Source organism: Diachasmimorpha longicaudata, chromosome 2 (genome assembly GCF_034640455.1).
Source record: "Diachasmimorpha longicaudata isolate KC_UGA_2023 chromosome 2, iyDiaLong2, whole genome shotgun sequence".
NCBI classification, from domain to species: domain Eukaryota; kingdom Metazoa; phylum Arthropoda; class Insecta; order Hymenoptera; family Braconidae; genus Diachasmimorpha; species Diachasmimorpha longicaudata.
In genome coordinates, this window is record NC_087226.1 from 4,251,451 (window position 1) to 4,277,355 (window position 25,905).

The 25,905-nt window shown below is 33.6% G+C and overlaps 1 protein-coding gene across 6 annotated transcripts in view; it reads right to left on the reverse strand.

Moving 5' to 3' along the window:
* Positions 1 to 25,905, reverse strand: part of LOC135172882 (protein lap4-like) — a 74,332-nt gene that overhangs the window by 11,295 nt on the left and 37,132 nt on the right. For 3 of the 6 annotated variants that reach the window (XR_010301189.1, XM_064139362.1, XM_064139363.1), the window contains exons 10-28: positions 25,488 to 25,598; positions 24,399 to 24,623; positions 22,333 to 22,569; positions 19,999 to 20,083; positions 19,322 to 19,486; positions 18,002 to 18,174; positions 17,771 to 17,905; positions 16,948 to 17,100; positions 15,823 to 15,903; positions 14,426 to 15,217; positions 12,789 to 12,896; positions 11,707 to 11,886; positions 10,566 to 10,724; positions 9,835 to 10,215; positions 7,998 to 8,153; positions 2,122 to 2,577; positions 1,160 to 1,274; positions 598 to 654; positions 382 to 499 (exon numbers count right to left, since the gene is read on the reverse strand). Coding sequence is in view for 5 of the 6 variants with exons in the window: in XM_064139362.1 (XP_063995432.1) it covers positions 382 to 499; positions 598 to 654; positions 1,160 to 1,274; positions 2,122 to 2,577; positions 7,998 to 8,153; positions 9,835 to 10,215; positions 10,566 to 10,724; positions 11,707 to 11,886; positions 12,789 to 12,896; positions 14,426 to 15,217; positions 15,823 to 15,903; positions 16,948 to 17,100; positions 17,771 to 17,905; positions 18,002 to 18,174; positions 19,322 to 19,486; positions 19,999 to 20,083; positions 22,333 to 22,569; positions 24,399 to 24,623; positions 25,488 to 25,598 (3,887 nt within the window). In the remaining variant the exon portion in view is untranslated. The remainder of the gene's footprint in view (positions 1 to 381; positions 500 to 597; positions 655 to 1,159; positions 1,275 to 2,121; positions 2,578 to 7,997; positions 8,154 to 9,834; positions 10,216 to 10,565; positions 10,725 to 11,706; positions 11,887 to 12,788; positions 12,897 to 14,425; positions 15,218 to 15,822; positions 15,904 to 16,947; positions 17,101 to 17,770; positions 17,906 to 18,001; positions 18,175 to 19,321; positions 19,487 to 19,998; positions 20,084 to 22,332; positions 22,570 to 24,398; positions 24,624 to 25,487; positions 25,599 to 25,905) is intronic. The other 3 variants (XM_064139365.1, XM_064139364.1, XM_064139366.1) reach the window with 3 other exon arrangements.

A 25,905-nucleotide genomic window follows, 5' to 3' on the forward strand; every position in this document is an offset into this window, starting at 1 on the left:
ATATTTATTTGATAGAGAGTGTCATAATTTATTCTCCAATCATTCTGCAAAAATTTCACGTGTAGTGAGAATTCTTCAAAATTAATCCAAAAATAAACAGAATTCCCAGTAGAAAAGCGATAGAATTTTTCCGGCCAAAACGAAATTTTCTACTGAATGTTCTCACGTGCAGAGGAATGAAAAAAAACCATTCTCGTAAATTGCAAAAACAATATTAAAATACATAGCCCTATGTATACAGAGAGATGATGAAAGAGGTAGAAGAAAAATGTTTACAATGCTTATGTGACTGAAAATGATGGAATACGTTCAGTGCATGTAAAAATCAAAATAAAGTGCGCAATTAAAATCAATGATTGTCTCAGTCGCTCAGTCTCTTACTTAGGTCGTCTGTTATCCTGGTCTTCCAGAGCATCCTCAGATTCGTCCATACCTTCCATTTCGTCAATCTGAGCCCATGACTTCAGCTCGTCCCTGGTAAGTGTTGCTATTTTTTTCTCTGTAATAAAATTTTAAAAAACAAGATGTTATCCAGACTTTAAGGGAGTGAACACTCAATAATCACTGGATCATTAGTTTATTTATCAATTGCATTACCTTCTTCGGCCTTCATCTTCTCTACCTCATCCTGACTCAGGAAACTAAATACTTTCTCTGGAACAGAAAATTTTTAAATTACAATTAGATCAGAATTTAAAGAAATTAGTGGATGTGGTTAAGGACATTTGTTCCGTTTTTGAACGTTAAGAAATAAACTCGCGATCGTTGAAAAAATATTAAAAACTTTCATTACACTAAAATGTAATAATCATTCTGTTTGGCATAACAGGAGGTAGATGAGTAGTGCGAAAAATATCCTTCAGTGATTGCAACAATTAGAACATGAAAAAATAATTTATTGCTGTAATGTAAAAATTCAACAACTGATGTACTGCCAGATATGGCTTGTATGGATGGTATGACCTTGTCATGATCAAAATTATTGTACATAATTAATTGAATGAAAGCATATCGCATTTGACACGGTCAAGGACCACTGAAAGAGGAGCAATCCAGCCAAATAATTAGCATTTAAAATTAAAAAATGATATCTGTGTTACCTCTCTCTCCTATCTGGCAAATACCGAAAAAATAAACACATTTGAACTGGATTTAGTACCTGGTTTTGGAGATGGTTTGAGATGTTCTTCCATCGCATTCTCAAACAATCGCTTACGATCACTGACAGACATTTTGACTGGTGGAGCCGGTGTTGGAGATGGCGTAGGTGATGGCTAAATATAAAAACATTATTATGCATTGACGCAAAATCAATCACGAAAATGTAACATTGGGTTCTAAGTCGAAAGTTCTTGAACACAAATTTCTGAACTAAAAAAATTTCAATATAATAATTTGATAGCGAAGTTGTAAAAATTGACTTATCTGAGTCGAGCTTTTGAGCGATATCTCCAAATCTGAGAGAAATAGCGGAAATTTTGTCATGACAATTGTTGTAGAACTCAATTCGCCCCATAAAAAATATTCTAATCAAAAATTTGCTATCTCCCCTAGACTTTGAGATATTCATCAAAAACTGGTCAGAACGGACTTATCTCATCTTACCACTTCACTACGACATTTTTCAAAAATGTCCAAATTTTCAAGACATTTTATATGTACGAGAAGTTTACACAGTGTTATCCCTCATTGAGAGCAATCATCTGTGAAAATTGGGAATTTTTCTACTTTTTTTTAAAGTCAACTTATTATTCAATTCTCTCAACGTTGATTTGGGAAGAGCGATAGGGTAGGCGCGGGGAACATACAGTCTTGAAATTTTGTATTTTTGCGTTTTATCCAATTTTACATCATTTCCAACGAAAATTTAGAAAAACTGGGAAAAATTTTGGTCGAATAAAAAGAATTTGTACTTTATAACATTAAATTCATAAAAAATCAACATGTGTTCCTATCAATTTCATCTGTATTTTCAATTATTATTTTGCGTGCAGACAATCTATGAAAATCAGAAAAAAAAGCTTGAAATCTTCACTTCATCCATGAAAGAAAAATCAAACAAAAGTAACTAATTTAATAGATTAGGTTGTTAGTAGTATTTGCATGCCATTGAAAACCCACCTCATTCATCCCTTGTCCATGAACAGAGCGTGCAATCTGTCTATTGTTAAATGAACTGGGTGTATCAATATATCCAATAGATCCAGAACTTGTAAGTGGCGTTGGTGGCAGGCGATAACGCGTTGTATTTATTCCACATTCAATACTCGATGGTTTTTCACACAAATAATCGGCAGATTGATCACGAAATGTATTGAACGGATGAGTTGAATAATTGACAATTGGTGTGACATTACTATCATTTTTTTTATAAGGACTTGGAAGTGTTGCAAACGCAACAGAACGTTTTGTCGTATTTTTACTTTTTGACATTGGTAATGTTTGAAATTGATGTGTATCATCGAGATTAGTGGTAACAACATCGGAAAATAATTTTGCATCATTTAATACTGGAGGTGGTGATGTTGAAGGATCCACAGATGTTCCTGATCCATCATTATTTATTGACTGTAAAGGCTACCAATGGGAACACCATTATCAATCAACAATTTCACGTGTTAGTTATTTGTTATAATTGATCATTTATATATTTACTTGTTCGAGAACACACATAAGGATATTCTGAACTAAAGCAAGTGCTGTCATTGTTATTTAGGGATTTTTCGGGTCTTGTTGATGCATTTGAAAGCGTTTTGTCAAGAGAAATCCTGATTGCTTGATAGTCGGGGACGTGTCCTAATCATTTTTAATCGGGAACTTCCGTGAAGATCAATTTTTCCGAATTTCTCGCACTGATTTATTCGGTTTAACTCAACAATAGCTGATGGAAAGAATTATCAATTAACGAGTAATATTTGTAAAATTAATACGCAAATCGGAAATCAATATTCGTCGATCGAATATGAGAAATAAAAATGAAAAAAATCGACAAAAATTGATGTAAACTGTCATATTCTACAAAGAAATCACTGAAAGACAATAAACGTCAACATCATTTTATTATTTTTTCTTTTAATTATTAGATAAATATTCTGATTTTATCTTGTGATTTGTAATAATATATAAACATCTGGTCCGTTAGTTATATTAACATATAACATTTATAGAAAATTCTCTGTTGGCATTATAATTACATTGCAGAATGAAACCTCTCCGATGATATGGTTCTCTTCAGCTTTTTTCAATATTTCGTTATTTACTCTTTTAACAGTGAACATTACGTATTACTTTTTCATTCACAAATAGGGAAAAATTGCAGAATTGATTCTCTCCCCTTTCATGCAATTTTTTCTCGTACATACAATTTGAATTATCTTAATATGTCTGCGGATAGTTTTTGCAGATTTATTGGACGTTTATTTGGTGACATAAAATTGAGTTATCAATACTTTTAAAGACAATCGATAATTTGTTATTTTGATCGTAGTGAAACGTAGTGTATAGGGAAGGCTGGGAAAAGGCAACACCTCCTTTGTCTTGAGGAATTCCTCACATTTTTTTTTCAAATCAAATCTCAAGGAGAATCAGCGAAAAACCATTGGAATTTCCAATACAATTCATTGAATTTTATTAATGACTGATTTTCCGATCGATTTGTTTCCCACGTTAACAATATTCAGGGGAGATATAAAAATGCAGCCAAGTAATTATAATTTTTAGGAGGTTCTTAGACATCTCCTGGAACCAGTGCGGGGTTTCAGACCCTTGAAGAACGTCGTTTGAGTACAATAAATTATTAAGAACTGTCGTTTTAATCCGCGTTCTCAGGGCAAAAGTGGAAAAATGCCCGGGTCGAGCGTAAAAATGCAGTCAATATGATGAAACCTCGTTCATCTATGAAAAATTAATAAACACACGTTCTGCGAAAATAATAACATCCATTTAGAACGCTTTTCAGTCGTAGTTGACAAAACAAAACACTAAAAAATTAATTTTGTGCGCGCGCAGCTCAAAGTCGCGACAATATTGCACTTGACTATTGGGTAAGGATAAACGCGTTATATTAAAAAATTTTCTAATCGATATTTGTGGATTTTCATATCTGAAGGCAATGTGACAAATAAATATTAATCTGTTCGCAAATCACCATTAACAAAACTTATAAATTATTCATAATCGATGCAAAATAACGGATTAAATACGTGATAATTTGGCTTTCATTAATCGAACAGAACATTTATAAGTTAATTTATATTTACGTCTCTTCACACCATTTTGTTAACGAATTAAAATAGTTTACTTATCTCTTTGAGGTAACGCATTTCTCGTTCGAAAAAACCAGTTCTGACAGGGATTTTGGTTTGAGAATTAAGTGGAACCAATCGAACATAAAGACTACCCTTGATATTTAGTATTTGGCAACAATTACGAGCGATTTCATGAAAATAGTGTCGAGATTGAGATAATTTGACTGTTTATTACCGCATTAGAGATACATTCAGGGCCTTCAGGAGAATATGACAAACTGACTAACTCTGCAAAAAATTAATATGGCATCGGCCCGACTTTGCCACTTTTTTCGCGCAAATAGATTATTTTTCATTGATTATTACCAGTGAAATTAAAAAGATTTTAATGCATGTCCTAGGGGTAAAAAATTAGTGATAAAAAAACTATTTGACCGTAGAAATTGTCAAATCTTCTGTAAACGTTCATTTGAACGGGGCCAATTTTTATCTCTCGCCTGAACATCATTAATAACTGTTTTCACTCTAAATGCAATCGAAGTAATCATTTTTTTATATTCCAGAGCGGCTCACAAATGCGTTGGACCAACGTCACTTATTTTCCGTTGAATAATAAACGTAATGAAGTGCGATACAGTTTTTGTTCTCCAGTGAAAGTCCGTGAAAATTATGTGAACAATATATGAACAGCATTTTCAAATGGATTTGTTTGTTCGCAGTTCTGCTGATCCTTCATTTCAATAATTATTTGAAATATCTTTTAAGGAACATTAGCTTTATTGAATAATTATTCGGACGACGTGAGATCATCATCAGGATTGAATATTCATATCCGCGGAAGCACAGAGCTTTCTATCTAATTATAACGATTCAATGACATTAAGTGAATCGATATTTTTATCATTCATTTTGTTTAATAATCTAACTACTGTTAAACCTATACGTGAAGATTATTTTAAATTCAAAATTGTATTTTTTTATGTAACATTTTATCGGTTTGCATGTCACGTATTATTTTATTATTTTAATATTATCTTGCAATGCTCTCAACATTCACAAAATGCAAAACAATTCAGCGGTGAAGTGGTAAAACGAGATGAGTCGACTCATCTCTGAGTCTAGTTTATGAGCAATAACTCCAAATCTACAAGAGATAGCACAATTTTGATAATAACATTTGTTGTAGCTGTCAATTTGCTCCACAAAAAAAGATTTCATGAAAATTTTGCTATCTTCCCTAGATTTGGAGATATTCATTAAAAACTAAACAATAGGCAAAAGTCATTTATCACGTTTCACCACTTTGCTAATGAATTGATCACGATTTTTTTCATCATACGATAATTACTCCATTAAAAGAGGAAAAATGTTCTAATTCATGGATTTTTGAGATCTTTTCATCCTGAAAAATATTCACTCAATAATTCTTGCGCTTTTCTACTGATAAAAATATGAATTTATCGTGTGATCGTTATGTACAGTCTTCATATTTTTTTATTTTGTTTCGGTTAAAAAAATCTAATTCAGAAACGGAATAGATGGCCGTGCGGAAAATTCAACATATTGCTCCTCCTTATGTTTTATTTAATCAATAATGGCAGTAACGGCGACAGACGCAGCAACAATTTATCTTATAAACTATTTAGTTTTTAGTAACAATAATGTCTGTTTGCGAGATGTACAAAGGAACTGTTGAATGTTGATTGGGTGAAAGGTTTATGTTTTTCAAATGAATTTCGTTTAAATAAAATAACGACAGGTTGAAGATGAAACAAGAATTATTTCGTTTGAACAATTGGAGGTTTGAAATATTAATGACTCGCCTGCATTCTGCCAAGCAGGGCTCGTCAGAATGAGAATATCTTTTAAAAAATCAAGAAATTTTTTGTTATTAAGTGAGAAATTTTTTGTTCCCAAGTCATAGGATTACTGTCACATAATTATTATTGGACGTGGAGAGATAAATGTTAGTGATCTCGTACGAGTCCTTTCAGTTTCACCAAAAAGTTCACGTGACCTTTGAAAAATTGCACTCGAATTTTTGAAGATCTTACGCTATTTTGTGATGGAATTTCCGTGAAAATTTGTTAGGTAATTGTGGTGTGATCTTATGTATTGGATAATTGCATCCTAATTATTGAGATCACCTTCTCCCCGGTAATTATTTAAGGATATTCAAGTATGTTTTACCTTTCTTCCAAATCCCACCGTATAATCGACTACTTTCAATCATCAAATTTCTAAAATTGAACATAAGAAAAAACGTTTCTCGAAAAAGACTTCTAGAATTCAGTAGCGAAGTAGTTAAACGAGATAAGTTGACTCATCTTTGAGTCGAGTTTTTCAGCGATGTCTCCGAATCCAGCAGAGATAGTGAAATTTCTGTAATAACATTTATTGTAGTACTCAATTCGGTCCACAAAAAAGGTTTCCATAAAAATTTTGCTACCTCCCCTAGATTTCGAGATATTGCTCACAAACTGGTTAATAGTCAAACGTGACTTATCTCGTTTTACCACTTTGCAACTGAAATCAATGAACACTTAGCCTCATCAAAGAACACGTTACCCCAACTCTGCCCTTCGAAAAATCCTGCAATATCCTTAACAAATTATTATCCATCCAACCAACCCAACCAACCATTCAAAAGACAAAAAAATTGTTCCAAGAACTCATTCCCCACACATCAAATTACCCTTTTATTCTCCTTAAATTCTTATCAATTTCCACTTATATTTTTTTCTGTTTCAAAAACGAAACTATCTTCAGACCCTTTTCTTTCTCATAGTCAATAAAAAAAGAATGGGTAGTGCTCCCCTAAATAATAATAATAATAATAAAGCACAACTAGTACTTCACGAAACCCTGGGAATGGCATGTTCTTCACGTACGTACGAGACCTTAATTAATTAAAAAAATGATCATTTGAACCCTATGTAATCGTGCTCCTGGGCGTAATCAACTGATACATAACTCACTCCTGTCAGAGGGCCGCCAAATTGGTACTGTCACCGTCCATCGTCTGTAAAACACGTGAAACACCGTCTCTTCTTTTTCTTTCTCCCTTTTTTTAAAACCATCAGTGCCATGCGAATAAATAACATTAACACCGAGTTCACGTATTCATGCGCCATTTAATGAATTGAACGAAAAATTTTCATGATTTAAATAAACGTAAACGCAAGAAAGGGCTCGTGGATAGATTTTTTTTTTTTCGATTTTTTATTCAACGACATTTATATCTCTTACGCAGAGTGACTGGTGCAAATTACGTGCGGATATTTTATCTATTTAATTGGTATGAAGGGAAATGAATGACGATGATGATCAATGATGCTCAATTGGATCGATATGTTGATGATAATTATTGCAACTCAGGCTGTTACGATGGCAGGCGTTTTCTCTTGACAAACGACAAAGGCCAATGCTATATGTATTCCTTCGTTTTTTTTTAATTATGTGTGTTCTATTTATTAATTTGTGCGAGAAACACTCTCAGAGTGATGATGTGCGACTCAGAGTTCACTGAATAAAATAATAATCCCTCTATTTCATGCAAATGTTTAGTAATTTTCCAGCTCTCGACTGTGAGGTAAATGAAGATATTCTGGTGGTGCTCATTAAGTCATGCAAATTTCCACTCTATTGAGAGAGTCTCCGTGGATATATCAAACAGCTGATGCTTATTAGGTCATTCAAATGACGTCAGGCAACTGGACTAGCTAATGAAAAATACAAAATAATACTCACAGTTGGATTTTGAGGTGCCAATGTGTGTTTACTCATAACAATAGTCGTTGTTTTGAGATCTTTTGGTCCACCTGGTGATTTTGGTGGTACTGGTATATCAACTGGACTATTCGGTTTATTCACTAATGATTCAGCTGCCCGCACTACATCCAATACCTACGAAAATTTATTACTCTCTATTTTCTACATTTGCTAGAACAAACCCAATGATTTTGCCAAAAAAATCTATTAAATCTATAAAGAGTTTGAATTAAATTTATTCATAAACAGTTTGAGTTCTTTTGTTGTGGGAAATGTTTAGATAATTTTTCATTTTACGGTGATTCTATGATTTTAAAATACTATATTTGAAGTTAGAGGTTTGATAGTAAATCGTTAGCAAATGTTTTACAAGACTAAATGAAAATTCCAATTTAGTTTCAGATGAGGATTAATGAAATCATTTAAATGTTCCAAAAATTGAAAATATAGTATAAATTGGAAAACTACAAATTTCTTAAATTGCGATCGGTTTTGCGAATAATTAATAGACGTTAAAAATTCTGTTGTCCGTTTTCATCTGATTTTAAGTTAAAATTTTGCCAAAAATCCATTTGAAGTTATGAAACTGCGGTGAGATTTGTCCAAACCTGTGATATATACCCGGATGTTTTTAGATTTCAATTTAATTACTATGAGAATTTGTCAGGAAGTTCTATTCTGTGTGTAAATTGTTAAAATATCTCTTTGAAAAATATTCGGTACAGAAAAGTTGTGCAAACTTTGAATTTTCTATACGAGTTGATCTGAAGTTTCCTCAAATACTCAAGAACATTATTGAAGAAAATGTGTAATCGGGAAATAAAATGCTGTATTATGCCACAAGTGCGGTAAATATTCACTGGCGAGTGTGAGAAATGGAATGCAAAGGAAAAATTCATGATTCCTGTTCCTATAAATAATAAAGAGGAACTTTCTAGCGAACAGGAACGTGTGAGCCGGGACATCAGGGTCGATTTAACGAGGGATCTAACAGAAGGAACGGGATCTTCTGATAAAATAGATTTTTTAGCAATCGCATCCGGTATTCTCTTCAATTGAAGGAGAATAGCTGGTGAAATTAAATAATTTTTTTCTCACGTTAGGTGGACATTGAAAAGTTTTGGAACGTGCAGGGGTCCCCCAAAAGTAAGAAATATGGTAGGACAAGGGGCAAAACGCGTGAGGCAAGAGCCAAAATAACAATCTTCCATTTTTTTTTCATTCAAAAATATCACTGGGCCACCATTTTCATTGGATTTGAGTGGACGAGGTCTCCAAATGATTGAAATACTCCAGACCACAAAGCTGAGAATTCATTTTAGTTAATCAATAAATCCGAGGAAAGTATCTCTGATTCGATTGTTACAATAAAAAAATGTTCCAACCTTTTTGGTTCGTAATTTTATAAGAAATAATTTTGGATTCATGCTTTAATTCTCTATTACCAATATTTCTCGAAATATGAAATCAAAGCGATAAACTTACGAATTCCTATTATTTAAACAATACTTTCGGGGCCAATTTTTCATCTTCCTCTTCCTTAATATTGATATAAACGATAGCAGCAGAAGGAGCTTTGAATTTTTTCGACTCAAAACACCCCTAACTCCTGGACTACGACGAATAGCAAAAGTTTTCCAATGCCCCTTTCACGTCAGAAACAAACTTTTCAATTGCACTGAGGTATCCCCTTAATTATATGTGAATGTTATGGATTTAATGCCTTTTAATGAGATATGACATCTCTATGATATTTCCACTGCAGCAGGATTTCATGCTTTGAAAAATACTGAATAAATTTGGCTGTATTTCCTACCTTTTCGGGTGTAGACTTCTCACGATGTTCAATGAGTGCACGTTCACGATCCTCTTGTTCCCAAGCCACCATTTCCGCTTTCATTTCCTGCTCCTGTCGCAGTGTCGCCGCCTCCTCGTCGTCCCTGTCAAGACTGGAGACACTCTGTGACAATGACTTCAGTCCATCAATCGGTGATTCTTTCTGCTCTGTTTCGGAGACTCTCGACTCTTTCGAATCTCTACCCGAGAGAGTCAATAAATATTCTACTTCATTTTTATCATAACCCTTGCACACAACTAGTGTAATTGTATTTCCCGAACAACGAAGAACATTCACGGCCTCCTGATGCGTTGCTCCAAGTAAAGATGTACCGTTTACCTCTAAGAGTCTCATGCCAACCTGAAAACAGTGCGTTATAATAATGTGTAATTAATTTAATTATTATTTAATTTTCCTAAAATGTTCATCTACTAAATATCACTACAAAACTAGTGAGTGCATATTTTTTAGTTTTGACCAACTTACTCTTGATGGACTTTGAAACTCTAAATTTTCAAAACAAATATTAACATTCGGTAGATCAATACGAATTTATTGTCAATATAACAAATCAGTATCAATCAATCGATAAAACTCGCGAAGTCTACCATCCAGTCACCACTAACTCATCGATTTTTTAATCTTCATGAAAATGAAATGAATGGCAAATTTAACTTCAATGAGTGTAAAATGAAAAATTTTCAAAATACCTTTAGTCTACCGTCTCTTTTAGCTGCACCACCTGAATTGATTTTAGATATGAAGACACCCTCATCACTGTGATCCAATGGATTGCCTCGTTGTCCACGCAATCCGCCCTTAATGTGCATGCCCAGCTTCTCACCAGGTTCTTTCACAATGGTGAGTTCCTAAAAAAATGATTATTATAAAATTCCAATTCCCCTGAACACATCCCTCAAAAAAATACAATATCAAAGATGTTTATCCTCTTCTCAAAAAACATTCTTTTTAAGTTCTAATGGATTTCTGATTATTATCTAAAATCGTTTGCAGTGACAAATGATGACTCTAACGACTTAAAATGAACAGATTTCCTTTTTCAGACAGGCTCTTAGAGAATTTTAAAAATAAAATTCATAATTTACTTATTCTATGAGTCACAAAAAATGGAGAATAAATACAGGAAAAAGTAACGCAAAACGTTTGACAATTTTGGCACAACAATCAACATCTGATTTTATTTGATGAATTATAATGCCCTTCAAGATGAAGTAATTCATTCTATCATTTATCACGTATATGTATAAGAAAATAGTAAATGAATGTTTGAAATTTCGAATAAACATCCTTAATTTATAATGAAATAGGGCGTGTCTATTAGCGGATGATAAGCATCATAGAACAGCGAAAAGCACAAAAAAGCTGTGTGTCAACGGAATAAAGACGTCAAGCAAGAATTTCGTAATAGAAAATATTGGAAAATAGAATGGATCAGCAATTTTGGCATTTCATTGAATGATTGTCTCTGGGGATATAATAAATTGAAGAAAAAAAAATACTTTTACATTATTTTTACTTACTGTCACGGGGATGTACTCTATTTCGACCAGCTTGGATAGCAATGAAAATAAAATAAGTGCGAATCTATCATTTTGACTTTAACAACATGATTAATTTCTCTTTTTTTTTCTCTCCCTGAAGAATCACAAATGCACTCTGAATACTCGGATCCCACGATTATTTGGAAAAATAAATACCAGAAAGAACACTATGGGCGTGCGTTTATAAAGGCGTAAAGCTTGAGCAACTAATCACGGTGTTAAAAGCTGGAAGTATTAATTACCGTGGTGTTGAAATATTAAGCACGTAATTATAATTATTTTATTGAACCTGATAACTCTGGGGCAGTGGATCGTGCTGGACTGTGAGGACTATTGAGTCACCGGGCCTCAGTAACTCCATTACTGCTTCTTGATGTGTTGCTTTTGTTACATCAGTTCCATTTACTTTCAATATTCTGTCTCCCATACGAAGTTTTCCTGATTTTGCTGCTATACCACCAGGTACAACCTGAAACGTTTCCATTAAAATTTAAGTGCTCATTTCGTGAGGTGAATTGAGTTATTGTATTAAATGGTCCATTAAAAACGACTAAAAACCAAAAAAATTGGTGAAAAACACTTGAAAGGTGCTCATGTAAACCGATTTTTTCTTATATTTAAATAACATTCCAGGAAATTGGAGCATTTTTTGAACTGTTTGAATGAATTTTACGATTTTAGCAAAATTAGGGGAAGATTTCTACAATTGTTGAAGAACAATTCAATTGGTTTCTGATGAATACTCTTCGATGATTCTCTTTACAGTCAAGGGAGTTCTATTCAATCCTACACTGAGAGAAAATAAATTAGTAAAACAGAACGATTATTTGTTGACTCAACCACTCGGTCTTGTTTGAGAGTGCCAATGGAATAATTTATTGAGGTAACGAAATGTGTCGGAACTTTTCAATCGTTAATTCTGAGGGCTCTAAACGTGAACCTCCTGCGTTGATTAAATGAGGATTCGAATGTATCGTATATTCGTTCGTATTCCCTGAATATTTCATCAAATTTTAATAGTTATTTGAACGTATCGTTTTTCGTTGATTCGAACACGTATTGTAGACGAAATCAATAGAATCACACGCAATAAGGCAATAATGATCCATTTTTAACGGAATATTTAATTATCTACCCTCTATTGAGAACCTACTGTGGGAATGAAGAATTAAAACGGTGAAACAATAGAATTATATTTTTATACGAAAGAATACGCACCCAACAAGATATATTCCGTTAAATCAATGATGTTTTTCTCTTAGTGTATTCAATAAAATTTTTACCGAGACTGTCAGTTGCCTCAATAAACTTAAGAATGGAGGTATGAATAGATTGAATGGATGGAAAAATATGTAATAGAAAAATACTCACATGGGAAACAAAAATACCGGGCTCTGTTGATCCGAAAGGCGTACAGGAATGATCAGTTCCACCGATGATGCTGAATCCAAGAGATCCCTCTTTCAAAAGCACGACATCCTACAAACAGTATATTGTATATTATTATTCCATGGGAACCAGCCATAATAGAAGATTGAAATATAACGCAAGCAGTGATGGCCCATTTCAGGAGGAAAAGTCTGAGGAATATTAAAGAAGAGTGGAGGAAAGGAGGGTTTTGTTACTTGTAGCTATTACGTTCTAGGGAATATCCTCTCGATCAACTTGCGCAAACGTGTCATCTGATGGATAGTGGGTACTCACCTCTGTCGTAGTGCCATTGGATAAATCTTGACGTGAATGAATACTGATTAGTTTTTAACACGAATGTGGATGTCTTTACGAAACAGTTGGAACTTCGAAAGTTAAACGGAAGCCTTCGGAAGTGTTTACGAATTAAAGGGAAGATTGTCACAGAAAATTGTACTTTTTTTTCCCATTATTATTAATAATTTTACTGTTTACTGTTATCTCCGTGATTGCCGAATTCTCCTCATAAGTTAAGTAATCATAGGTAAAGTAAGTAAATCCAGAGGATCAAGAAGAAGGAAAGGTGCATTGAAATCAGCTATTGATTTTTTAATTGAAAAAGTCATGAAATGAAAAAAACTCATAAGTTTGGGTTGAAAAAAAAACAATTTTGGTAACCGGAAGAGATGATATCCATTCTTAATAATCCGATTTATCAACCAAGCAATATTGAATGGATTCAAATCGATTGAATCGGTAAAAAGTGAGACAAAAATGTGTCAGCGTGAATGATAAAAAGCATCTAATCATTGCTAAAAAAAACTAGTCAACTAAAAGAACTGATAGTGCAGTCAAATTAGAAATTGTTTGTACCTGTGAGGTCTTCAAATAGTCTGCGCTGAATAAATGCCATAAAAAATTCGGGCAATTCTCCTGAACAACATATCAAAATTAGGAGATCAACGAGTTGCGTCAATATTGTTAATTAATGAAAAATATGAAATTTTCGAGGTTGATGCCAAAGGAGCTCGAAACATTCGTTACACAAATCTCATAAAAAATAAAAATATCTGAATATAGAATAGAAAATACTCAACAAAAAATGATCGATAAATGATGATCTAAAATAAACCGTTGATTTACAATGGATTTTTAAAGATTTGATACCCTGAATGTCCCGAAAAACTTTCTGAAGACGACGAAATTCGTTTAATCAACAAAATTTATTACTTTATTCGCTAAAATTAATACCAAATAAACTATTTATACTGCAACCTCCTTTTTTGCTCAGTTTTTGCAGAATATTTTCAATTCTATATCTTGTGATTTTTATTTTCTCGACAGGAATCACATGACATGAGATCTGCACGGTTCTGGTGAAAATTTAATGTGTTCTTCCATTAATTAACAGTATTTTCTGAAATACTTTAACCTCCTGCTTACCAATAAGTTATTCATGATAATGTCTGTAGCGATCAATTCAGCACAGACAATTGAGATTCCAACTACCAAATTAACTGTACTACAGTAGAAGTGGCAAATAATCTACAGTCGGACAATTGCAACTAAAACCGAGTGTTCTACGAGGTGTGACATACCTCAATGATAACCGGTAGTACCAGATGATTGTCAGTGACACGTGTGACGACAGTCTCGGTGAGTGTACTTTTAGTGATGACCTCGGTAACTTTACCAAGTGTTGTAGGCGCTGGTGGGAAATTAACATCACCAGGAAGATGATCAGGCTGCTTGATAGTAACAGTGACGACAGGACCTTGCTGGGAGTCTGGCGAGGGCGAGGAGGTCGGAGGTCGTAGGAAGTGAGCGGGAATCATGGCCTGAAATTCCTCATTGGTGATTGGCTTCGGTACCTGTATATCTTCCTGCGGTGACGTTGCTCTATCCCCAGGTGGCGACTGTTGCTGTTGCTGCTGCTGTGCTTGTTGCTGTTGCTGTTGCTGTCCAACACTCTGCCTCGGGGCTGGCTGGGGATAGGGATTTGTAGTTTTTGGGTTATCCGATAAGCCATTCATCTTGGGAACCCCATTCACTGGTTCGCCTTTGGGTCCCATTGGTGCTGGTGTTGGCGTTGGGGGTGATATATTCGACGTTGGACTTGGAGATAGAGCTTTGTCAGCGTCCATCGATCGACGGTAGCCAGTGTAACCTGGCCTGTTGGCCATGTAGCTATTTGCTGAGTATAAACCAGTGTACGGTTTTGGTCCACCTATTAGTCGGGGGGATTTTTCAGATGGGGTTAATTGCAGGGCTGAATTCGCCTGGGAAAAGGGTATTTCACGTTCGACTACCAGTCGAACGAATCTTTCCAAACCAGTTAACATTGCCACTGCTTGCTCGTGACGGGCTCCTGTCATTTCAACTCCGTTTATCTGCAATACGAAGGGAATGAAATAGAGATATTTCGTTTAGCATAAAGTAGTGATAAAAAAAATTTATAATATTTATATGTAACAAAATATATTTTATAATAAATATATCTTTAGTAAAAATAGATTTATAGTGAAAAAATATGTATGAAATTTGTAAAATGAGTATCGCTGTGGTAAAACGAGATAATTGACTTTTTACTATCGATCAGTTTGTGCTGAATTTCTCGTAATCTGGGAAAGACATCACAATTTTTGTTATAACATTTTTTGTGGGGCTAAGTGAATGCTACAATAAATGTCATGGCTCAAATTTCGCTATCTTTCTTACGTTCAGAGATATAGCGATGGAATAAGGGTCAGAGATGAGTTCTACCACTTTACTACTGAAGGATGAATTCTGGCGCAGAAAAAAATGTTGATTTAAGTCATTAAGGAGCTACGGTCAACATATATCCTAAGACAATCCAAATAAAAAAAACGCTCCTATAGATTTCCCGGAAAAAACCCTTAATAATACGATTTATGGTATTCATATCAATTATGAAGTTTTCTGTTCTCGTTTGTAGCTCATGCATATATTCCTTTGTTTATGAAAAATTTCTTACCGATATCACTTTGTCACCTACAAGTAATTTTCCGTCTTTCTGGGCTACTCCACCGTCAGTTATCCTCGAAATGAAGATCGCCTGAAATATAAACGTTAACATTTGAAATTTTTCCGCAATTGAATATTCAACTGACCAGGAAGGTAATCATTCACGAACTACGTTTAGACAGCATTTCAAACAAATTCCGTTTTTCATGAGCCAAAAAATTTCAACGTAAGAATACAAAAAAACTAGTGCTGGTTATATGTATATGACAATGTGTATAATGTAAAACTATTGCTGTTATTATACATGAAAATTTGGAATTTAAATATGGATTTTATCGGACTTTTATATATTTTAATTATTTTAATTTAATTTATAGTCCGACGTCTCTCATTTCGCGATTTCATTGTCGAATGGGACTTTCATGAAAGTGGAAGAACGTTTTCCCTCAGCGTGAGCTTTATCATTGGCCCATGGCGAATGAAGTATAAAGGAGGGTGAAGATGGAATGGGGAACAGAGAAAAAAACCCAAACGGATATATGAGCATGAGAGGAAAAAAAATTAACCAAAAAAATTATAGAAAATATTTCAACAGAATAAGTTGTATCAAAAAATCGAATTCTATTGGTTTTTCGGTCGAACAATGTAACAATTTTTCTACATTTGTTAGTTAATTGTTCCTATCTAATTCCGTGAAATTAATGTAAATCTCTGAAAGACTGAAAAAGTGTTCAGATTTTCAAACAGAAATAACAATTTCCAAAACTTGGCATCTTGTTTTAATGTAGAAATTTTTGACGAGTGATTACCCTCTTTGATCAACTACAAATTCACTTTTGTTGTGTTCCTCGTACAATAGTTGTTTGCTATTGTAAGTAGACGTAATATTCATAAAAATATGGGTTCTTTGCATGTTATTTGATAACGCATACCCAAATTAAACTCAACTCATACAAATTTCTAATAGTTTCATGCTAAAATTACGTTCAACTCCACGAAAAAACAGAATAAACTGTTGAAATACTTGGTTTCACACACGAAGAAATGGTATCATATTACCTATAAACATTTATTAAATATCTGTTATCTGTAACAGCTGCAGTGAATTTAAAAATACTGAAAATAGTGAACTTACATCTGTATTATCTTTAGCGGGTTGCGAACCTTTCCCCCCGGCGATGCTGAATCCCAATCCATTTTGATCTCGAATTAAAGTTGTGTGAACGAGAACTGGTACTAATGGCTCTTCTGTTCTCATAACCGGCAAGGGTTCGGGAATTTTTTTGACCTGTGAAAACAGAATGTACATCTCAACTAGTTCTCTAAGCACTTTAAATATTATGACAGGAAATGGTAGATTTCAAAACTAGTCGTGGGAAATAGATCATTCTCGTTCCGTGAAAGACGCACTGAGAAAAAAATATCGTAGATTCAACGAAATATATTTTGTTGGATGCACATTCTTTCGTATGAAAGTAGAATTCTATTGTTTCAATGTTTCAACTCTTCATTTTCACACTGGGTTCCCGATAGAGCGAAGATAACGAAATATTTCGTTGAACCCGGGTCATTATTCCATTAAAACTATTCTATTAAAAAGATTCGAACCCTTAAAAAAATTAAAAATATTTGATGGAATTATAGCTTAACATTTCACAGCATTAATTTCCCGAGCTTTTACTACTTCGTCAATCTTCTTTTTTATTACAGAAATGAAACAAAATTTTCAGAAAACTTGAGTCTAGGAATTTATCCACAAAATTTTGTGACCCAAAAATTTCAAAACACTTCTTATTTCTTCATCATTTTTTTTAATGTATCAATTTCGTTTTTTACTGTCAAAATTTTGGGGGAATTTTCAATTACCTCCAAAAAATCAGAAAAGGGTAATAGAACTTTGGGGTAAAATTTTTCTTTCATAATTATAATAATGATACAACTGACAATTGTGGACTTACTTTGTTTCCATCGCGAGGGAGACTATCGCCATTTTCAAGATTATGTGACATAGCTGTTGAAGAAACATACGATGTAGCACTCGGTGCACGACTTGTACTTAAGCTCGAGCATAATGAGTCTTTCCTCGTTGATAGCTTATAACAATTAAAGAAAATCCAATTAATAAATTAATTCCACAAACCATTGTCTTTGGTTTTGAGCAATTTCCCTGCCATCTCATGAATATTTACCTCTGATGGTGGTACTATCCGCGTAACTTCTCTGAGAATAACAAGTATGAGTACACGACCACATGCCTTTAAAACTTCAACTGCATCATAGTGGTCTACATCAACTACTGAAACTCCATTTACCGAGATAACTTTGTCACCTACTCGTAAACCAGCTAAATCTGCGGGACCACCTGATGTCAACAAAGGAAAATATGGATTCAGTGGGAAGACATAAAAGTTTGAGTTAATTAAAAAATTTCAAGCGTGGTTTATTGTCCCAGAATGTTTAAAAAATATGAGAAGCAGTGGTTCAAGTCATTTTAATACTGAAACAACATTTCCTCCGCCATTTAACGAATTACAAGTGAGGTTGTCAGGTAATTTTTCATTTTCTTTTTTATGGAACGTGAACTTATTTTTAGTTTGAAGTTTCTATAGACAAAGTTGTGAGGAATCACTGTGAAACCCCAAAAAAATTTAGATATTAATAGTTCATTAACTAGACCAGGGTTCTGTGCATTGCCTGGCAAAACTCTTGTAATTTAAAAAAATCTAAAAATAATAGAAATTTTTCAGAAAAAGATTTTTCATGGTAATTCGCCATGACCCCCCAAGGAGATCATGTACTTTTATAGCCCTCTCCTCTCCTCCTTTCTCCCCAAATGAAGCATTCCTGACTTTTGCTTTGTTACAATTATCTTGACATCTGAATTAAAAAACAGGGACTCTATCTGTTCATTTTTTTTACTTCTTTTTCAGCACAGATTTATTTATTTTTTTAGTGCATCTCTGCTTTATGCAGAACTATGCCAAAATTTCAGATAAAAAATAAAAAACAAAAACTATCTATTTCGCATAATTCAGTCTACCCACCTGGACCTTAAAATGACTTACTATCACTACGAGATCCCAAAAACTTTGAGAGTTATATTTATTTTAAACTAGAGAAAAAGGGGCATCTTTGAAGAACCCTCAATAAATATTGATGAATAAATTAATAAAGAGAAAAGCGAGATTATTCATCAAAAAAAGATCGTTTGAACAGACTAAAAAATTTCCTGATTTTTCCAAACCCATTTTTATGATGGAATAATGAATGAATATTTATTATTAAAAAGACGCCTTGAAAAAAGTCGCAATTTTTTTCTACTAAAAGAAAAAATTATATTTTTTGGGAATCTCCCAGCGATTGAAAAAGCAATTTAAAACTTCACAGTTTTACAGATAACAAAAAACCAATAAACAATCCTCTAGATAACGTTCGAAAGGAAGTAAGTAGATATCTATGCTTCAATGAAAAAAAAATGAGTAAAAAACAAAACATGCGAATCTACTTACCTTCGGTAACTCTTGAAATAAAAATTCCTTCATCATCGCCTTTGAACGGCGTCGATCCAATTCCTCCAGCTATTGATAATCCCAAGCCTCCAGTTGTTCTTTCTATATGAATTTCATACTGCTCTTCGCGCACCTCCAACGTTGGTTCAACATCTGACGTAGCTCCTTCAGTAAAATAATAACAAAGATATTAACATATTGTCAAAAAATCAACGAAATTATCGACATTGAAAAATCACTCCAGGTAAAATCAACATCAACGGAATTCATCTATCGTAATTAAGTCGTAAATGATTCGTCATTTGATTATCACCTCTTTTTTTATGTCTATTCCTCACAAAAACTCTAAATCTTTTGGACATTTTCACGAAAAGGAAGTTCTAATCAGAAAAATCACTAACAAGGCTTCACTGATATTTTAAAAACCGAATACAATCGGGGTGAATGTAGAGACATACTATAGAAGATAGGCAGTGCCATTATGGATTAAAGATAATGCATCACTGATAAGGAATGAGTAACGTAATCGTATCTTATCATCTCCCCTTTTAAAGTGAACTGAATGAAAATAAAAAATATAGGTTAGCAGTTAATTTCATCGATGAATATCCATATTAGACGCTAATATCACCCTAATTCAATTACAAAATTGTTCTTCAATCCATTGGAGGACTCACCTTGACTGTGCATATCATAATTATCGATGGATTCTATTGGAAGACTGACTGAAGCTGACGTATCCTCACTTTTCTTCATCAGTGCCTGCACAGAAATACATAATCAATTTTTTTATTACACAAATATACGATTTTAGAGGAACAATTAATGTATGGAAAAGGGTGAATCGTCCAGTGATGTATGAATGATAGATTCAAGGAGTGTAAAATCATTTTTTTTTTCAAAACATTACGCAGACAAAAAAGTTTCTGGTTTTTATGAGAGATATGGAATATCAAGCGTCCTATGAAGTATTAAAAATTTTATTGAAAAAGTAGCAATTTTTATGTAAAATTCAATTAGATTTTTTCTGAATGATCCATTCGAATATTTAATCGAAAATAATTTGTACAGAAAATCAAGAAAAAGCATTCCTTTCCCATAAAGTTCGTCGACAATTAAGGATTGTTATAATTATTTTTGAGTTTATAATGGCTTATTTTTTTTCAATTCAGCAGAAACTTGATTTGCGAATTGCAAAGTCTCAATGGTCCTAGAAAGATAATTTTTAATTCTTTATCATAAAGTTGATCGACAATTAATAATTATTGTGATTAATAACTTTCTATCCGTCTTCCTGTTTCTTATCTATGGAGGTATTTTTATCAACATTTCTTTGCGAAAATATTCCATATTTCTTCATTCATTTGTGTACTTTTTTTTTAAGAACGCAAAACATATCGATGTCTCGTCGTACTATATCAGCAGCGAAGTGGTAACACGAGATAAATTGACTAATCTCTAAGTTTAATTTTTGAGCAATATCTCTAATTCTAGGAGAGATGGCCCAATTTTTGTAATAATATTTATTGCAGTACTCAATTTTCTCCACAAGAAAGTTTCTAGTAAAAAATTTTGTATTTCCCCTACATTTCGAGATATTAATCAACAATTGATCAATGGCCAAACGTGACTTATCTCGTTTTACCACTCCCCTACTGATATATTTCGCTACAAGTCCATGAAAATTTTATTATTATTACTAGTTTCCGATTCCAACATGACAAGTGCACTTTTCATGAAATAAAGAACTTCCCGGGCCCAAAAATTTGCTGTTTCGCACAAAGTGAGAAAAACAAAGTTTTTTTCATTCCCTTCGCGACTTTTATTGCTCCCGAACTGAATAATGGGAAATATTTTACAACTTTGTTCCTGAATGTCATATCGTCTACTCTAAAAACCAGAAACTTTATTTATTTCTGAGAAGATCATAGGACTCGCCAATTTCCTGACACTAAAACTTTTTGTTGCCTCAATCTTATTCGCACGAAACCTGGTCGATTCACTACAATCAATGAGTTTTATAGACGTGATACAGTTGGTATAACAGTAAAATTCCACCTGAATAACTTGACATCTATATAAACAGCAAAACGAAGCCGGAAAAACCTTAGTCTACAGAGTTATTCTCCAAAGAACCTGAGTGAATGATGATTGAATAAGCGATTCTCATTGATGAGACACCAGGAAAAATATAAAAAAAAATGTTTATCGAGTGTAACCATAATAACTCATGAAATAATTTCTATTTGATGACTAGCCCATCTTTCCATAAAAGCAAAAACCACCAGTGAGGAACATAAAAACAGTAATGTTATTCACATAAATAACGAATCATTACGAGAAGATGAGAAATAACGACGATGAAATTTCAGACGAAAATCTAAAGATTATTGCAAAGCATGAAAAAAAATGAACAAAGACCATTGATAAAAGCTACATTAGTTGTGATTGAAAATACTCAAAGTATCCAAAAGAGACGGCATTTAGTGACTACGCACATTCCCAAAATGTTTACATTTCCTCTAAAAGAACAACAACCAGAACCTCATAAGCATTAATTAGTAACATTACCAAAAAACGAAGTTATTAACACAAACAAGTGCCATTTCAGTAGCGAAGTGGTAAATCTAGATAAGTTAACTTGACATTGAGTCGAGTTTTTCATCAATGTCTCCGAATCTGAGAGAGATAACGAAATTTTTATAATGACATTTGTTGTAGCTCTCACTTCGCTCCACAAAAAAGGTCTGAATGAAAATTGTGCTATCTCCCCTAGATTCATCCCCTAGAGATATTCATCAAAAACTGGTCAATTGTCACAAGTGACTTATCTCATTTTACCACTTCAGTACAGGTTAATTAATCGTGTGTTCACTGATTGGCAGGCATCGATGCATTGAAAAAAATTCTATAACTCCTCCAATGCAGTTAAAAATTTCCAATAATTCCCTTCGATGATTAAACAACAAAATGATGAAACCTCTCAAATGCTTTTTTATCAAATGGCTGACCTGTGCGATGATTGATGCAACTTTATCCTTGTCAATTGTATCATGTACTCGTTTGTTTTTCAGATGGTGAGGGGTGTCACGGCGATGTAGCCTGTTCGGCTTACCCGTTTCACCCCCAACCTCACAATCAGCTTCTTCCGATATTGTAAATTCAACGTGTCTCTGCGTATCGTCGCACTGAGAATCATCATCATCCCTACCACGGAATTCCAACACTGATTCCTTCATCTCAGCATCCTGAAACAGGATTTTCATATTTCCCCGCTGGTGCTTTATTCTTTTCACTCGTCAATATTATTTATTTCCTCGTGATTGATTCACCCTTGACCGAATTGATTTTCCTCACTCGTCGCCAATTATGCATTTATTCATATAATTTTTTATATTCATCTATCCGGAAAGTTATGAAAAGTTTTGGAAAGAAATGTGAGAGTCATCGTGAGTCATCAATCTCCACAACATTAGTTTTGCAAATCACAATAGAGAACTTGCATGAATTAATTCAATTTTCTAATATCCACCACAGCCTTTGAATGATTAATTATTTATTTATAAATATTGAAAGTATTGCACACCAATTCAGTACCAAAGTGATAAACCGAAATAAGTCACTTTTGACTATCGACCGGTTTTTGATAAATATCTCGGAATCTAGGGGAGATAGCAAAATTGTTGTCATACCACTTGTTGTAGAGAAAATTGAGTATTACAACAAATGTTATGACGAAAATTGCACTATCTGTCTTCGGTTTAGAGATATTACTCAAAAACGCAAGTCGGAGATGAGTCCAATTGCCTCATTTTACCATTTCGCTGCTAAATTCGCCACTAACCGTCAAAGAGTGAATATTTCAAATGGTTTGCAATGGGTAATGACGTCACAAAGGTACTAAAAAGCTCCGATAGAGCCGATAAAGGAGTGATTGTCACTAATATCAGTTTTTCAAATTTATTATTACACCGAAAGAAATTTTAAGTAAAAATTAGACCTTTTTAGGGAACGAGACAAAGGTCAGTTTTATCCCAAAAATTATCCTCTCAAGTCTAATTTTTCCAACAAAACTTGAACTAAAAAGTGATTGATTGTAATTTCGTCACACGTTTCACGCTCTAGGGGTCTAATTTTTATCCAAAATTTCTTTCCATGTAAAGTAGTACTTTTAAGAATTTGTTCTGAAATTGTGCGTAAAGTGAAAACGTCTGCGTAAAGTAAGTACTTTACGTATACTTTTTATTTTACACACCATTTGTCACATTATTGACGATGGTATTTTCCCCATTGGGCACATTCATTTGACTATCATTCCATTGTAATGAAAAATCAATCAGTTAATTCAATGAGATTCTCCATCAATCTATTGAATTATTTTGTCAGTCATTAATTTTCGTTTAAGGGGAAGGGGCTTCTGCCCCCCGGTGGGGCTTTGCTCATGGACCCCATTTGTGAATTGTCCTGCGATCTTTAACATTCCGAAATTTCATCACTGATTAATTTTTCTCTATTTATCCCCTGATATATAAGTGAACTTTTTTCACAGTCATCGCTTTTTTTGTTTTCTGTGGACACTAATCCCTCGTCGCTTCGTCGTCCACTCGTGCAGGCGATCGCACATCGTCCGGCAAGTACTACTTTACGGACTAATCGTCCAATGTACCAGTTTTCACGTTTCATAACATCCTAAACAACTTGCACCTTCAATTCGAGAATTGAAAAATGAGTGAAATACTGGACTTCATTAGCTTCTTCTGTCCCGATTATGACTAATGTGTGAATAGAAGAATTAGGAAGAATGAAGCTTCATGCAAGTTCCTATCATAAAATTCTCTGTCATTCCCCATCCAAAAGTTGATGTGAACATTAGAGAAATTGGATCGCCTTCAGTGGGACCACCGAACGTACTAATTTAAATACCAATTGAAATCGTAAATGCCTCCTTCATCCACGAATCGCTTGTTCCTTTCAACTGACTCAGACGATAATGCACTGCCATTACTCAAATTGTTTAAGTGATAAAATAGTTATTTCATTGATTGTTATTAATGTTATTTATATCCATGAAACTTACTGATGTGTGAAATTGTGGCTCTGGCGTCGGTTGAGAAGGCGTTTGATCTCTCTCATCAGGTATGTGCTCTACTGAGCCATCGTTCACAGTTTCCGTTTGAGAGGCCGTAACTTCCTCGTGCGTAGTATTATGATATGCTGGCTCTGGTTGTTCTCCAGTATTCTGAGACTCCTCATGTGGATTGTCAAACTCAGTTTTATCAATACCAAATGTTTGTGACACATCCTGTTAAGGTTGAAGTTTGAAATTTTCAATGAACGTTGATTGGACATGGGAAAGTGGTTAATGAAGTTTGTTTTAGTAGATTTTCGAGGTTTGGTAATTCAATTTCAAAGTAGAATAACTACCATTGAATGAACAACTAAGCGATTCGTTATTTTCAAAGTCATCATTAAGCACCATTTTTAGTTCAATTTGATTCATTAGTTTAATCTATAGACTGAATATGAAAAAATAATTGAATCAGAAAATATGAGATTAGATAATAGAAAAAAATATTAGGACAGATGAAAATGACAAAAACACCAGTGAATGAATAAAATTTTTGATGAATGAATCATGTCAGTATCGAAGTGATAGAACAAGATAAGTTGACTCATCTGAGTCACGTTTTCGAGCGACATCTCCGAATCTAAGAGAGTTAGTGGAATTTTTGTTATGACCTTTGTTGTTGCTCTGAATTTGCTCCACAAAAAAGGTTCTAATGAAAATTTTGATATCTCGATTTAATTTTGACATATTCACAAAAAACTGGTCAATAGTCAGAAGTGACTTATGGTATTTTACCACTTTGGTATTGATTTATACCGATGAAAAAATTGATGTTAAATAATTCAATCGTTGTGAAGGCTTTTTTGAAACCTAAATATTACGATTAGCATTTTTTTCAATGAAAAATTTTTTTAGAAGACACTTTTTGAGATTAGAATAACAATTTCGATGTTTCAGCGCATGAAAACTGTTCTACTTTCGCAAAATGCGTCTCAATGCTCTCAATTATTTTTTTCATTAATTTATTTTCAAAATCGAATATCAAACTAATTTTGTTCATTCACGGAGACATGTCGTTCACTAGTACAGTAACCGTACCTGTTCGTCGGTGGAGCCTGATCTGCTGTCGTTCTTTCCTTTACTGAATAGTTTGTGGGCTTTTGCTTTTAGTTCCTTTGGGTGGGGAGTATTCTGCCTCACGAATGGTGTCTGAAAAAAAACGTTGTTTCAAATTAAACAGAAAAATCCGGAATCTTTCCTAATTATCGCTTAGAAGAAATTATATTGTAGGGTACTTACGTTGCAATAGGCATGCACTTTCAACCAATATAAACATACTACTTTCAAAAGTTCAGTATTAGTAAGAGTGTGAGGGGAAAAAAATTAAAATCAAAACTAGTGATGAAAAATTTAATGATTAGTCGAGGAGATTATAGGTTGGGAAAATAGAATAACAGTAAAATTAACCATTAACATAAATTCGCGGAAGGTTTTCTAAAATACAACTGTACTGGAG